The 16,567-nt window shown below is 34.9% G+C and overlaps 2 protein-coding genes across 2 annotated transcripts in view; one reads left to right on the plus strand and one right to left on the minus strand.

Moving 5' to 3' along the window:
* Positions 1-167, minus strand: part of LOC144221178 (small ribosomal subunit protein uS10-like) — a 44,029-nt gene extending 43,862 nt beyond the window's left edge. Inside the window, 1 exon segment of the mRNA XM_077751618.1 lies at positions 155-167. Coding sequence (XP_077607744.1) covers positions 155-167 — 13 coding nt within the window.
* Positions 1-16,567, plus strand: part of SYN2 (synapsin II) — a 191,144-nt gene that overhangs the window by 53,716 nt on the left and 120,861 nt on the right. The window lies entirely within an intron of this gene.

Below are 16,567 nucleotides of genomic sequence, written 5' to 3' on the forward strand. Positions count from 1 at the left end.
GGGGTCACAATCTTAGAGAAGACAAAGATTCTTCTTAGGAAAGAAACCCACACTTTGATGGGTTTTACATCGAAGATCTCACTGTGAGGAGCCAAGAAGGATCTCATTTTGATTCTGGCAGGAAGAGAACAAGAGGAACCATTATAAAATATACCTGCAGTCTTCATAACGAAGGTCTCCTCTTTAGGGGAAAAGACTACCAGAGCCTTATCCTACCTGGGGAAAGGACATTTCTTTAACTCCCACCCCTCTCCACTCTTACTGTCTCACTTAAGTGAGGAGAGAGGCTAGAAGCTGAGAAATACTTGTGAGGGACATACACCCACTGAGTGACTGAGATTTAATCACAAGATAATAGAACGCTTTCCCCCATCTTACTGTTAAACCAATAGGGCTCTGATAGAATAACTGGATTACAGCCAAAAGAGCTTCAACACACAGACTCTATGGGGGTGGGGGGAGGTTCTCAGGGAAACCATGACAACAGGGAGACACAAATGGATACTAGGGGAATTTGAAGACTCTGGCACCTACTGCTATGCCAGATATTATACAGCCCAACTCTTAGGCCTATTCACACTAAAGGCCTATTACCCTAGCTTGTCTGGCTTTCAACAAAAAATTACAAGGCATGCTAAAAGGAATAAGAAAACATAGTTTGAAGAGACAAAGCAAGCATGAAAACAGACTCAAATGGCACAATTTTGGAATCATCAGACAGGAAATTTAAAGTAACTGTGGTTAATATGTTAAGGAATATATGGAAGAGTAGACAATGTGGAAGAATAGTTAGATAACATAGGCAGAGAGATGAAAACTATAAGAAAGAATGAAAAAGAAGTGGTAGAAGTAACATCAGCATTGTGGTAGGTGTCATTCCTTTTTTCTGTTCTCTTTTATTTACAACTAACTGGGTGTTTATAACCAACAAAACAAACAAAAAACACCCCTGTACAGCATTCTAGGACATCCAAGATATCCACCCATCTGTGTACCTGAAAGTGTGTTGCTTAGACTTTGGAGGAGACTGTGGAGAAGGGAAGTGGCAGTGGAGCTGGTGGCATCAGAACTTGTGGCAGCAGAGAAATTAGCAGCAGGTCCAGGAGCAGGACAGCAGAATCTTTATGGCACGAGAAGTGTAAAGTGAAAGCACTTTAAAAATATGATGTGCTTTCAATTTTAGTGGCCAATCAGCACTGATAAGAGAAACCAAAAATTTGTGCTATAGCACCACCTTCTGGAAAGCAAAAGAAAGACACGTAATCACCAACCTGTTGAGCTGTTAGAATTAAAATAAACAAAGTCCTCCCTAAAGAACGAAGGTGTTTGCTACTTCAAATGTGGTGGCAGAGGCCCTTCTCATCAACACCTTGAAAAGTCATGGGTACTACAGTATCACAAAAAGAAAATGACAGTTTTCCAGCACTGAACCCAAAGGTGTGGAATATAGTGATCTAACGGATAAAGAATTCAAAAGAGCTATTATAAAGAAATTCAGCAACTTACAAGAAAAATGACAAAGGCAATGCAGTGATTCCAGGAATAAAATTAATGACAAGGAGTAATTTACTGAAGAGAATGAAATTCCAAAAAAGAAGCAAACAAATTCTGGAGTCGAAGAACTAAAAATAAAAATAATAAAAAAATAAAAAATACCCCGAAGAATGCATTCAAATGCATTGGAAATAGAACAGATCAGATGAAAGAGAGAATTAGCAAGCTAAAATACAGGACTCTAGAAATGATTCAAGTGGGAGAAGACAAAGAAGTAATATTTTTAAAAAAGTGAAGAAAGCCTTTGAGAGTTATTAGAAAAGCCAACATAAGAATAAAGAGTATTCCAGAAGGAGAAAGGAGGGTGAAGAGACAGAGAATTTATTTAAAGAAATAATAGCTGAGAGCTTCCCAAACCTGGGGGGAAAACTGGATATTCAAGTCCACAAAGCTAATAGAACACCTTACTATCTCAGTGCAAAATGACTATTTCAAATGGATATTAAAAATGTTAAAAGTCTATGATAAAGAATTTTAAAGACAGCCAAGCAAGGAAAATACAGTAACCTGCAAAGGAGCAGGTTATCAGCTATCAGCAGATTTCTCAGCAGAAACTCTAAAGCCAATAGAGAGTGGAATGACATATTTAAAATACTGAAAGATAAAAACTCCCAACCAGCTTTTAATGGATCAAGAAGATGTGGTTTATCTATACCATGGAATACTACATGGCAATGAGAAACAATGAAATCTGGCCATGTGTAGCANCTACCTGGTGAATGGGAGAAGATATTTGCTAATTAAATCTGATAAGGGGTTAATATTCCAAAATATATAAATAAATTATATAACTCAATACACACACACACACACACACACACACACACACACACATACACACACACAAAACCAAAAAACAATCCAATTAAAAAGTGGGCAGAGACCTGAATAGATATTTCCAAAGAAGATACACAGATAGCCAATAGACACATGAAAAGATGCTCATCACTACTCATCAGGGAAATGGAAATCAAAACCACAATGAGATAATAGAACAGTCAGAATAGCTAGTATCAACAAGACAAGAAATAACAAGTGTTGGAAAGGATGTGGAGAAAAGGGAACCCTTGTGCACTGCTAGTGGGAATGTAAATGATCTAAACACTAAGGAAAACAATAAAGAGGTTACTCAAAAAGTTAGAAATAGATCTACCATATGATCAACTTCATTTCTGGGTATATCCTTAAAGGAAATGAAAACAGAATTTCAATGAGATATGTGCACTCCCATGCTTATCACAGCATTATTTATAAAAGCCATGATATGGAAACAACCTAAATGTCCATCAGTGGATGAACAGATAAAAAAAGATGTACATATACATGATGAAATAATTCAGCCAGGAGAGAGGGGAGGATATTTCTCTATTTGCAACAACATGGATGGCCCTTGAGTACATTATGCTAAGCAAGATAAGTTGGAGAAAGATAAGTGCTATATGATACCACTTATATTGGAATCTAAAAAAGTTAAATTTGTAAAAAAAAAATACAGTAAAATAGTGGTTACTGGGGATGGGGGAGAGGGGTGAGATAAGAGTGATGGTGCTTAAGGGTATAAACCTGTAACAAGTATGAAATAAACCATAGAGATTTCATGTACAATATAATGAATATAGACAATAATCTTGTGCTGTTAATCATGTAATGTGGTAAATATTACTACATCACAACTAAATTACAATATATAAATGTATCATGCTGTATACCTTAAACTTACACAATATTACATGTCAAAGTTTTTCAACTAAAAAAAGAAATGATAGAAATAACCCTGTAACAGAAATGAAGAATGCTTTTGTGGGCTAATCATGCTTGAAGATGTGGCAATAGAAACTTCTCAGTTAGAAATGCAAAGAGAAGAGTTAAAAAACAAACAGAACAAGCAAACAAACAGACTATCCAAGAATTGTGGGGCAATTGCAACAGATTTAACATATGTGTAGTTAGAATATCAAAATAAGGAACAGAATAAATATTTGAATAATACTGACCAAAATTGATGCTGAAAACAGTCTCTGACAAAATGCAACATCATTCATTCATGATAAATGCTCTCAGAAAACTAGAAATAGAAGTGAATTTCCTCAACTTGAGAAAGAACATCTTACCAAAAACCTACAGCTAACAACATACTTAATGATGAAAAACTGTGTGCTTTCTCCCTAAGATAGGGAATAAGACATGTTCTTTCTCACCATTCTTATTCATCAGTGTACTGGATGACCTTAGCTGATGCAATAAGAGAAAAGGAAACAAAACGTATATATTGAAAAAGAAGAGATAAAACTCTTTCTTCACAGATGACATGACTGTCTATGTAGAATATTACTAAGAATTGACCAAAAAAGCTCCTGGAACTAATAAGCATATAGAGCAAGGTTGCAGGATGCAAGGTTAATATACATAAGTCACTTGTTTTCTTGTGTACCAGCAATGAACAATTGGAATTTGAAATTGGCTAAACTCTACCATTTATAATATCATCACAAAAAAATAAAGGGCTGACTTATAAATCTAACATAATGTGTGCAGGACATTTATATAGGAAAAAAACCCCAAAACTGATGAAGGAAATAAAAGAAGATCTAAATAAATGGAGAGATATATTGTCATAGGTTGGAAGACAATATTGTTAGGATGTCAGTCCTTCCCAACTTGATCTATAGGTTCAATGAAATACCAGTAAAAATTCCAGCAAACTATTTTGTTAAATACCAACAAACTGATTCTAAAGTTCATATGGAGAGACAAAAGATTTGAAATAGCTAACACCAACATGAGGAAGAACAAGGTTGGAAGATTCACATTTCCTGATTGCAAGGTTTACTATCAAGTTGTAGTAATCAGGGCAGTATACTACTGGTGCAAGAAGAGACAAATGGATCAGTGGAACAGAATAGAGAGTCTGGAAATGGACCCACACAAATATAGTCAGGTGATATTCGACAATTACATAGAAAAAGGATAATCTTTTCAACAAATAGTTGAAAAAATTGGACATCCCTATGCAGAAAACAAAACAAAACAAACTCTCAAAACCCTAGATGCAGACCTTACATCAGTGGGAAAATTAATTCAAAAAGATCCTTTTTGGACCACAGTCTAAAATGCAAGACTGTGAACCTAGAGGAAAACATAGGAATAAACTCAAGTGACCTTGGATTTGGCAGAGTTTTCAGATACAGTACAATCCATAGAAAAAAAAAATTGGTAAGTTGGACCTTATTTAACTAAAAACTTGGTCTGTGAAAGACACTGTTAAGAGAATCAAATAAACAAGCCACAGACTGGGGGAAACTATTTAGAAAACACATATTTGATAAAGGACTTATATCCAAATAAACAAAGAACTCCAAGACTCAACAATAAGAAGTGTAGACTTTGGAACACAGTTTGGCAGTTTCTTATGAAGCTAAACATAATCTTATTATAAGATTTAGCATTCATACTCCTAGGTATTTACCCAACCAATTTGAAAATATATGCCTGCACAAAAACTGATGTGCACATGCTTATAGCAATTTTATTTATAGTGGCCAGAAACTAGAAGGAATCACCATGTCCTCCAATAGATGAAGGAATCCACACAATGAATATTACTTAATGATAAAAGGAAATGAGCTATCAAGCCACATAGATTAATCTTAAAAGCATATTGCTAAGTGAAAGAAGCTGATTTGAAAAGGTTACATGCTGTATGATTCCAATTACATGACATTTTGGTAAAAGCAAAACTAGGTAAAAAGATCAATGGTTGGGGCACCTGGGTGGCTCAGTCGGTTAAGCGTCCGACTGTGGCTCAGGTCATGTTCTCACGGTTTGTGGGTTTGAGCCCCGCGTCGGGCTCTGTGCTCACAGCTAGCTCAGAGCCTGGAGCCTGTTTCAGATTCTGTATCTCCCTCTCTCTCTGATCCTCCCCTGTTCACGCTGTCTCTCTCTCTCTCTCTCTCTCTCTCTCTCAGATATAAATAAAACATTTTAAAAAATTTAAAAAAAGAGATCAATGGTTACCCAGGAAAGCAGGAGGAGGGAACTTGAATTGGTGAACTATAGGGGATTTTTTGCTGGGTAGTGAAACTATTCTATATAATAGTGTAGTTGTGGATATAGGACACGACACATTTGTCAGAATCTTTGGTTTGTGTTCACTCGAGCACAATGAGTGAACCGTAATGTTTGGAACTTAAAAAAAAATTATTTAGGAAGTTGAGTGATCCCGAGATGAATACAGACTATAACAGACTTAGAAATGCATGAAACAACCTCACTGAAGTGAATGAATTTCTGCAGCTGCTGTATTCCTTGCTTAATACTATCAATAACTTATTTTTTCTTTATTGCATGTATGTTGGGAAGCACTCTTAGATCTTTTGTAAAAGGATTTAAATATTAAAATTACTCATGGGTGTGTGTTTAAAGCTGTTATTGGTAAGAGCAATAAGTAGGAAGTCAGATGATGAGGGTTCTCAAGAGCTGGATCACTAATCAGTCATTTGCTTTTCCTAGCCTCAATTTCCCCACTTGCAAAATGAAAGAATTACATAACTTCTAAGGTCCTTTTCTAAAATAAAGTCAATATATGTGTCAGTCTCATCTCACTAACTATGTGAATGTTCTTTGACAGCAGAAATTGTCTCTTCTCTCTTATAGAGCATCATACACAGGGCTGAATACCTGTTAGGATCTTAATAAATTTTTTTTGAATTGAACATTTTTCTAGGCTCTTTTTTCTGTACATGGAGTCATTGTTATTGGTACTTTCAACCTGAAATCAGACTGTCATTTTTACTAAAATATGGCAAAATAGATTTATTTCATATTACTCCCAGGAATGCAGACTTTTCTATGCTGTAAGCATTGTTAGCTATTTGTACATATCCTAGAGCTTTCTATAGGGGCTTGACAAATAAGTGGCTATACTTATGCAAAAAGCATTGGTGTTTTGTTTGGCCCCGTTTATCAATGCAGTTACTACAGTCTCTGTAGTGTCCATTGCTGTAGTATTATAGGATTGTCAACTATTCAGGGAGGAGATAGCAAATGTATATCATTGATGTATTATCATTGATGAAAGCAAGGTAGGAGGAAATTTAAGAGAACAGAACTTGGAGTTCCAATCTGCCTCTGATTTTTATTTTTACTTTCTTTAAAAATTTTAATTCCAGTATAGTTAACATACAGTGTTAAATTAGTTTCAGGTGTAAAGTATAGTGATTCAACAATTATATACATTACTCAGTGCTCACCATGATGAGTGTACTCTTGTATTTTTACCTTTGAAACAATAAAGTTGTTAGTTGTTTTTTTTAAATCTGATTCCAACATTATTTGTCCCAAATCACTTTACACATAATTTCGGCTCTTTTATCCTGAGGAAAATACCATACCCCTTAGATTTTTAGATTCTTCATCTTCACACTGAGGAGTTGGGCAAGATCATTGCTGCAGTCTTTTCCAGAGCTAACATTTGAGAATTTCTATGGCTTAGGTATTAGGTTAAAGATGATAGGCTTTGCTTGGAGCTCCTCATGTGTGATAAAAGTATCAAGAATCACAACCAGATTCATAGCTTGAACCTAGAGCACTAAGAGAATCAATCGTTTTTTCCATGATAATACCTCTGCAATGCTTGCCGCTTAGCCCTTTAAGCACTATCAGCGGTAGTACCTCCAAGATAGTTTCACTTCATGGCCTTCGCAGGTCTATTATAAAGCAAGGTTTAAGTGAAGTCACACAAATCCATCCTAAGACTCTGATTTCATTGGTGCATTTGACAGAAAGCTGTCAAACATTTAGTGGGTATCTACCCAGCTCTTTAGGAAGATGCTGCTATAAATGAAGCCTCATCAAGCTGATGGAGGGGGCATTCCAAGTAGCATCAGTTTCTTCCTCTGTCCTGAATCATTCCCATCAACATTATCACAAGCTCTGGTTCACTTAGCTTCAAAAAATTTTTTTTCTTGACTTCCATACTCCTAATGTCCTTGATTTCTTTCCTCGAAAAACTTTGCAAACTCAATCTGTCTCCATGTCTTCACTTCTCAAGTTTTCTTTAAATTTTTAAAATTAAAATGTGGATGAACTCAATTATAATAAAGTATTTGGTATGAGCTTGATATCCTTCTTTTTATGGAAGCATTTAAAGTTCCACCTTTCATGTCTGAAAATACCTTTATACTACTTTTGTACTTAATTGATAGTTGGCTAGCTTTAGAATTTTAGGTTGGAAATCATTTTCCCTTAGAATGTTGAAGGCATTGCTCAGTTATCGTCTGGATTCTAGTATTGCTCCCAGGAAGCTGAAAGCCACTTTGATTTCCTGATCTTTTGTATGTTATCTATTCCCAACCCTTTTTTCTGAAAGTTTTTAGAATTTTCTCCTTGATTTGCTTTTCTGAAATTTACAGTGATGAACCTTGGTGGGAATTTATTTATGCTAAGCTATATGGAACCATTTCTTTAAGTCTGGAAAACAAGTCCAATTCTGGGACACTTTCTTACATATTTTCATTGTTGATTTTTAACTCGTATTTTTCTGGCCTGTCTTTCTAGAACTACTCTTATTTGAATGTCGAAATTTCTGAACTAATCAGGTGATTTTCTTAAAATTTTTTTGTCTTCTGTTTTCCATCTCTAAGTTTTTTCTGTATTTTTAGGAAAATTTCCCCAACTTTCCTTCCAATGTTCCTATTGAGTTTTCTTTCAGTGATATTGTTTCTCTTAAAAAAATTTCCTATGTAAAGTGTACTCTTTAATGGTTTCTGTTATATCTAAGAGTTGTGCAACTATCCCACAGTTGACTTTAGAAATAAACTGTACCCATTAGCAGTCACGCTCCAAGGAAATGCCACATTATTTGTACAAGTTGATGGACATCTCACCAGTTGATGAACATTTGGGTTTTTGGTTATTCTAAACAATGCTGCTATGAACATTCATGTATAAATTTTTGTGTGATATGTTTTTCATTTATCTAGGAAATATACCTAGTACTGGAATTGCTGGGCCAAATGGTGACTCTGTTTAATCATCTAAGGAACTGGCAACTTGTTTTCCATAGCAACTGCAGCATTTTACATTCCCATTAGCTGTGTATGAGGGCTTCAATTTTTCCACATCTCACCAGCTCTTGTTTATTTCTTTTTTATTGTAGTCATCCTAGTGATTATGAATTGGTACCTCACTGTGGTTTTGATTTACATTTTCCTGATGGTTAATGATATTGAACATTTTTTCATGTGATATTGGCTATTTGTATATGTTCTTTGGAGAAATGTCTATTTGGATCTTTTGATCATTTTCTACTTGGGTTATTTATCTTTTTATTATTGCATTGTAAGAATTCTTTATTTATTGTGGATGCTAGACCCTTATCGGATATATAATTTTAAAAATGTTTTTCCTTTTCTGTAGGTTGTCTTTTTACCTTATTTAATAGTGTCTTTTGAAGCACAAAGTTTTTAATTTTCACTAAGTTCAATTTTTTTTCTGTTGTTGGTTTTGCTTTTGAGATTTGCTTTTGCATATCTAAGAAACTATTTTCTAATCCAAGGTCACAAAAAATTATTGTCTTCTTCTTAAGAGTTCTGTGGATTTTGTTCTTACATTTAGATCTTTTATCCATTTTGAGCTAACTTCTGCATATGGTATGAAATAGTAGTTCAAATTCATCCTTTTACACATGGATATACAGTTGTCCCACCACAATTTGTGGAAAGTACTCTTCTTTATTGACTCATCTTTGTATTCTCAAAAAACAGTGAATCATAAATGTGAGGGTTTATTTCTTGGCTTCTCTCTATATTTTTAACTTCCAAGAACTCATTGTTTTTCTCTGATTATTCCCTTTTCATCCTCATGAATCCATTATCTTTCTGAGGATATTAATGATAACCTTTAAAGCTTTCACTTCTCTGCAAAGTCTCTGTTTCTGTAAGTGGCTTTTTGATCTGTTCAGGGGTTTGACTCTGTTTCATTTTGTAGTGTCTACAAAAATGTGTATTATTCTCAACTATCTGTTCAAGTCTAAAGATGGGTACTAAAGGCTGATTGAAAGCTCTCTGGATTTGGTGGAGCTTACCTACTATGGGCCTCTGTAGGATGACCCAGCTGGACCTGATCAATCTGTCAGTATGTTAAAATATTTTTCTTTTACATCTTTGGTTATGTTTATTCCTAGGTATCTTATGGTTTTTGGTGCCATTGTAAATGGGATTGATTTTTTATTTCTCTTTCTGCTACTTCATTATTGGTGTATAGAAATGCAACAGATTCCTGTATGTTGATTTTTTAATCCTGAAACTTTACTGAATTCATGTATCAGTTCCAGCAATTTTTTGGTGGAGTCTTTTGGGTTTTCCACATAGAGTATCATGTCATCTGCAAAGAATGAAAGTTTGACTTCTTCTGTGCTGATTTGGATGCCTTTTATTTCTTTTTGTTGTCTGATTGCTGAGGTTAGGACTTCCAGTACTATAAATAACAGTGGTGAGAGTGGACACCCCTGTCTTATTCCCGACCATAGAGGAAAAGCTCTCAGTTTCCCCCCACTGACGATGATTATTATCTATGGGTTTTTCATAAATGGCCTTTATTATGTTGAGATATGTTTCCTCTAACCTTACTTTGTTAAGGATTTTTATTATAAATGTATGTCGTATGTTGTCAAATGTTTTTTCTGCATCTATTGAAAAGATCATATAGTTCTTACCCTGAAAACTATAAAACGCTGATGAAAGAAATTCATGACACAAAGAAATGGAAAACCATTCCATGCTCATGGATTGGAAGAACAAATATTATTAAAATGTCTATACTACCCAAAGCAGTCTATAGATTTAATGGAATCCCTATCAAAATACCAACAGCATTTTTCTTTTTTTCTTTTCTTTTCTTTTCTTTCTTTTCATTTAAATTCTAGTTAGTTAACATGTAGTGTAATATTGCTTTCAGGAGTAAAATTTAGTGATTCATCATTTACATATAATACCCAATGCTCATCATAACAAGTGCCCTCCATAATATCCATCACCCATTTAGCTCATCCTCCACCCACCTCCTTCTATCACCCCTCAGTTTGTTCTCTGTCATTAAGAGTCTCTTATGGTTTGCTAATCTCTCTCTTTTTTTCCCTTCCCATATGTTCATCTGTTTTGTTTCCTAAATTCCACATAGGAGTGAAATCATACAGTATTTTTCTTTCTCTGACTGACTTATTTCACTTAGTATAATACACTCTACTTCCATCCATGTCCTTGTAAATGGCAAGATTCCATTCTTTTTGATGGCTGAGTAATATTCCAGTGTGTGTGTGTGTGTGTGTGTGTGTGTGTGTGTGTGTGTGTGTTGTGTGTATATATGTATATATATGTTTTGGAGTGTGTTGAATTTCATAAGTTCTTTATATATCTTTGATATTAACTCTTTATCAAATATGTCATTTGTAAATATCTTCTCCCAATCTGTAGGCTGCTGTTTAGTTTTGTTGATTGTTTCCTTAGCTTTGCAGAAGCTTTTTATTTTGATGAAGTCCCAATAGTTCATTTTTGCTTTTGTTTCCCTTACCTCAGGAGACATATCTACTAAGAAGTTGCTATGGCCCATGTCAAAGAGGTTACTGCCTGTGTTCTCCTCCAGGCTTTTAATGGTTTCCTGGTTCACATTTAGGTCTTTAATCCATTTTGAATTTATTTTTGTGTACAGTGTAAGAAAGTGGTCCCGTTTTATTCTTTTGCATGTTGCTGTCCAGTTTTCCCCACACCATTTGTTGAAGAGACATTTTCCCATTGTATATTCTTGCCTCCTTTGTCAAGGATTAATTGACTATATAGTTGTGAGTTCATTTCTGGGTTTTCTATTCTGTTCCATTTATCTAGGTGTCTAGTTTTGTGCCAGGACCATACTGTCTTGGTCACAACAGCTTTGTAATATAGCCTAAAGTCTGGAACTGTGATGTCTCCAGCTTCGCTTTTCTTTTTCAAGGTTGCTTTAGTTATTCAGGGTCTTTTATAGCTCCATATAAATTTTAGGATTATTTGCCCTAATTCTGTGGAAAATGCTATTGGATGGGGAACCCTCTTACACTATTGGTGGGAATGTAAACTGGTATAGCCATTCTGAAAAACAGTATGGAGATTCCTGAAGAAGTTTAAAAATAAAACTACCCTATGATCCAGGAGTTCCAGTGCTAGATGTATACCCAAAGGATAAAAAAAAATACAGATTCAAAGGGATACGTGCACCCTGATGTTTATAACAGTATTATCAAAAGTAGCCAAATTATGGAAAGAGCCAGTTTCTAGTGACGAATGGATAAAGAAGATGTGGTGTGTGTGTGTGTGTGTGTGTGTCTGTAATATATATATATATATATTATATATAACATATATAATTAACAAATAATCTAATAAAAATAGAACACATGAATAGACATTTTTCCCAGAAGACATATAGATGGCCCACAGACACATGAAAAGATGCTCAACATTACTCATTATCAGGGAAATACAAACCAAAACTACAATGAAATATCACCTCAAACCGTCAAAATGGCTAAGCTTAACAATACAAGAAACAATAGGTGTTGGCGAGGCTGTGGGAAAAGGGGAACCCTCTTATTTGCAACCCACTGTTGGTGGGAATGCAAACTAATGTGGCTACTCTGGAAAACAATATGGAGCTTCCTTAAAAAGTTAAAAATAGAACTATCCTATGATCCAGCAATTGGACTACAAGGTATTTACCCAAAGGATACAAAAATATTAATTTGAAGGGATACGTGCACCCTGATGTTTATAGCAGCATTATTGACAATAGCCAGNACATATATAATTAACAAATAATCTAATAAAAATAGAACACATGAATAGACATTTTTCCCAGAAGACATATAGATGGCCCACAGACACATGAAAAGATGCTCAACATTACTCATTATCAGGGAAATACAAACCAAAACTACAATGAAATATCACCTCAAACCGTCAAAATGGCTAAGCTTAACAATACAAGAAACAATAGGTGTTGGCGAGGCTGTGGGAAAAGGGGAACCCTCTTATTTGCAACCCACTGTTGGTGGGAATGCAAACTAATGTGGCTACTCTGGAAAACAATATGGAGCTTCCTTAAAAAGTTAAAAATAGAACTATCCTATGATCCAGCAATTGGACTACAAGGTATTTACCCAAAGGATACAAAAATATTAATTTGAAGGGATACGTGCACCCTGATGTTTATAGCAGCATTATTGACAATAGCCAGATTATGGAAAGAGCCCAAATGTCCATCAACTGGTAAATGGATAAAGAAGATGTTGTATCTACATACGTACATACATACAGTGGAATATTAGCCATAAAAAAGAATGAAATTTTGCCATTTGCAATGATGTGGATGGAGCTAGAGGGCATTATGCTAAGCGAAATAAGCCAATCAGAGAAAGACAAATACCATATGATTTCAGTCATATGTGGAATTTAAGAAATAAACCACATGATCATGGGGGGAGAAAAGAGGAAAACCAAGAAACAGACTCTTAACTATAGAGAACAAACTGATGGTTACCAGAGGGGAGCTTGGTCGGGGGTTAAATAGGTGATGGGTACTGAGGAGTGCACTTGTGATGAACACTGGTATTGTATTTAAATGTTGAATCACTTAAATTGTACACTTGAATATAATATTACCCTGTATGTTAATTGGAATTTAAATAAAAACAAAAAAATATTTTTCTTGAACAGGTCAGAAGGATCTGTCACTCCTCTTCCTGGGAGAGTATAATCATAATTTTCAAAATTCTGGAATTTCATTATGGCATGGGCTGGGGTTTCTCAACAGTGAGAAAGTAAACTTTTCCTTAATCTACTCTGTTTTCAATTAAATATACCTAAACTCTAAACATGCCCCAGTGGCCCCTATGCCAAAAAACCCTTTTTAACCTCTCCTGAGAATTAACTCTAGTTTTCTGTCTGAATTAAGTAGGGTCAGGAGATATTTGTTACTGAACTAAGTGTAGCAATAGAGGATACAGGGGCCTAACTGCTTCTTAATACTCAATTGATCTACTTGCTTTTACCTGTAATGCCGCTGCCAGGGACCTGGGCCTTTTGGGAATTTCATAATATCAACCAGGATGCTTCTCTGCTTTCTTAACTCTGCTATTGGTCATCACTTCTTCCATTTTCCACTGTCCACAATCTTGTGTCTGTCATTCCTTCTATTCTCTTTATACTTGCGTGTTTATACCTTAAAAAGAAAAGCAAAAATATTAATTATATTTGGATTTCTGGAGATAACAGTTAAATATTTATGTTGATTTTGTCATCTTTAACCAAAAACAGATTATTAAAAAGTATTTTTGTTACTGATTTCTGATTTAGTGCATTGGAGCCAGGAATTGAAACTTTGAAATTTGTTCTTTAAAGCTTTGAATAAATCAGTTTTTATAAATTTTCCATGTGTGCCTAAGAAGAATATGTGTTACCTACAGAACTTTGGCTGAGTATCTGTGTCCTGATTTTCTTCCTGCTGGTCATGACCTGAAGGAGTTTATTGGCACATGTGCTGTATGCCATGTGCCAATCATTGATCATGCTTGATCATGCTTGGCTTTGAGGTACAACTTTCCTTCACATGCTGTACGTTGTCTGCGACTACCCTTGGGCAATGCTGCAGTCTTTCCTCATGCTGTTTAAAACTGTAATAGCAAAAATATTCTTGTCTAAGTAAAATTTATTAGTATGATCTATATATAGAGATATATACACTTAAAAATATCATTTATTTTTGAGAGAGAGAAAAAAATGAGTGTGCGTGAGTGAGGGGCAGAGAGAGGGGGACAGAGGATTCAAAGTTAATGCAGGTCTCGAACTGTGAGATCATGACTTGAGCCAAAATGGGTGCCCTAAGCTCTGTATGCTTTTGATTGTTTTCTACATGTCTGCGAATAAATGCAATTTGTGACCTGTATTCATGATTTGGTATAAAGTGGGAAAACTAGATTAAAATATTTGTCTTAAAAAATAAGGAAGAATGTATGTTCTTTAATTCTTGGTATGTAAGTCATTTCTTGGATTAAGTTTGCTAATTATTATTCAGGTATTCATGGACCTAATTTTCTTCCTGATTGATCAGTTAAAGAGGTTTGATGAAGCCTCTACCACTTCAATTGTGAATTTTCAGTTTTTCTTTACTGTCAAAAGTTGTCAACTTTTGCTTCATGTATTTGGGAACTATCACTTAGAGCTGTACATGTTTCCAAGTAGTTATATCTTCTTGCTAGATTGCTGCTATTAGTGTATAATAAGCTTTTATTCCTCTATCAGTGCTTTTTTACTTTAGTTCTGTGATATATAGTCTGATATATTTTTTCCATCTTTCACCTTTCCACATTTATATATTTTTAGTTTTTTTTTTTTTTTTTTTGAGACAGAAAGCGTGAGCAGAGGGAGGGGCAGAGAGAGAGAGAGAGACAGAGAGAGAGAGACAGACAGACAGAGAGAGAGATGGATGCAGGATCCAAAGCAGGCTCTGGACTGACAGCAGCAAGCCCGATCAGGACTCAAACTCACGAACTGTGACCTGAGCTGAAGTGGGACATTCAGCCCACTGAGCCACCCAGGCACCCCTCCACATTTATATATTTTAGATGCATCTTGTAAACAATATAAATGGATCAAAATTGATCTGATAATTTTTGCCTTAACTTGGAATTTTTCATTTTTTATATTACTGATACATTGGATTAATTTCTGCTGTTTGTATTATGTTCATTAGCCTGCTTTTATATTCATTGTTTTTTCTTTCTTTTCTACCTATTACCAGAATGCTTGGTTTTTTTCCTCCCTGCTTTTCCCTCTCCTTTAGTTTGGAAGTTATATATTCTTTTTGTATTCCTTTAGTGAATACTCTTAAAATTATAAAGTTGCAGTTGATTTAAAATCTCAATCAATGTCTTTATTCTCTGGAACAGTTCTACAATCTTAATGTAATTATTCTCTTTAATCTTATTTGTTATTATTGTCTGCTTTGTAGACTTCACTTACTTTTTATTCAGTGCATTTGTGTTAGCATAGTTCTTGAATTTTCTCAGTACTGATTTCAGATAGTCTCCTTGTCCCATGAGCCATGAAAATGTTAGGCAAAATCCAGTGGTATGGCTTGTAAAATATATGTGCCAGATTGCTTATTGTGCCAGATTGCTTATTGAACTAATTTTTTTATTAGACTGTGTGAACCAATTTTTTATTATGGTAACCTGATCACCATGGGAAATGAGAATGAAGAAAAAAATAATTTCAAGAGAATAATGCTAATAATACTTTTAAAATCCATTACTACCAGGTGCCAAACACTATGCCAGGTGTTTTATCTGTTTTATCCCTAATTAATTAATGCTATGGCTAGGAAAGTTTAAGTACTTGTCTAATATCATATGTCTCCTTAGTAGTGGAACTATTTTAACAACATTTGTATCATTACAAAGCCCTTGAACTTCCCATTACACTGCTCTGGAAGTAAACCGGGGTTACCTTTACTAGCCCAGGGATACTAAGATTACAATATGCCAAATGCCTATAGTGACAGATGGTTTAGGAGGAACAAAGCTGATCAAAGTTAACATTGACATGGGAAATTGTGTGGTTTTAAAAAGATATTAAGACAAGGAGAGGAAAGAGTGTTAGGGAAGTAGCTGCTAACCAACGGATTAGAATTTGACAAAGGGAGAGATGTTAGAGTAGAGGTATGGTTTCCTCTCTTTTTTTCCTGATTAATTTTACTACTTACTGTAGGATTGCAAATAGAGTATAGCCTTACTAGTGTCTTCTCCATAATCTATTCTCCAGAATAGTTTAGTAGGCACTGAGCTTGATGCCAGTGACTCAGTTGGGATGAATGCACTCTAAGGAAAACTCATGTAAAAATAAGCCTGGCCACAGATTTCAATTAAACTTTGCAGAATTTTTCAGGGTATTTGCTGTCTCAATTGTGGTGGAAGAGAAATGTTCATGTA

Source organism: Crocuta crocuta, unplaced genomic scaffold (genome assembly GCF_008692635.1).
Source record: "Crocuta crocuta isolate KB4526 unplaced genomic scaffold, BGI_CrCroc_1.0 scaffold69-1, whole genome shotgun sequence".
NCBI lineage: Eukaryota > Metazoa > Chordata > Mammalia > Carnivora > Hyaenidae > Crocuta > Crocuta crocuta.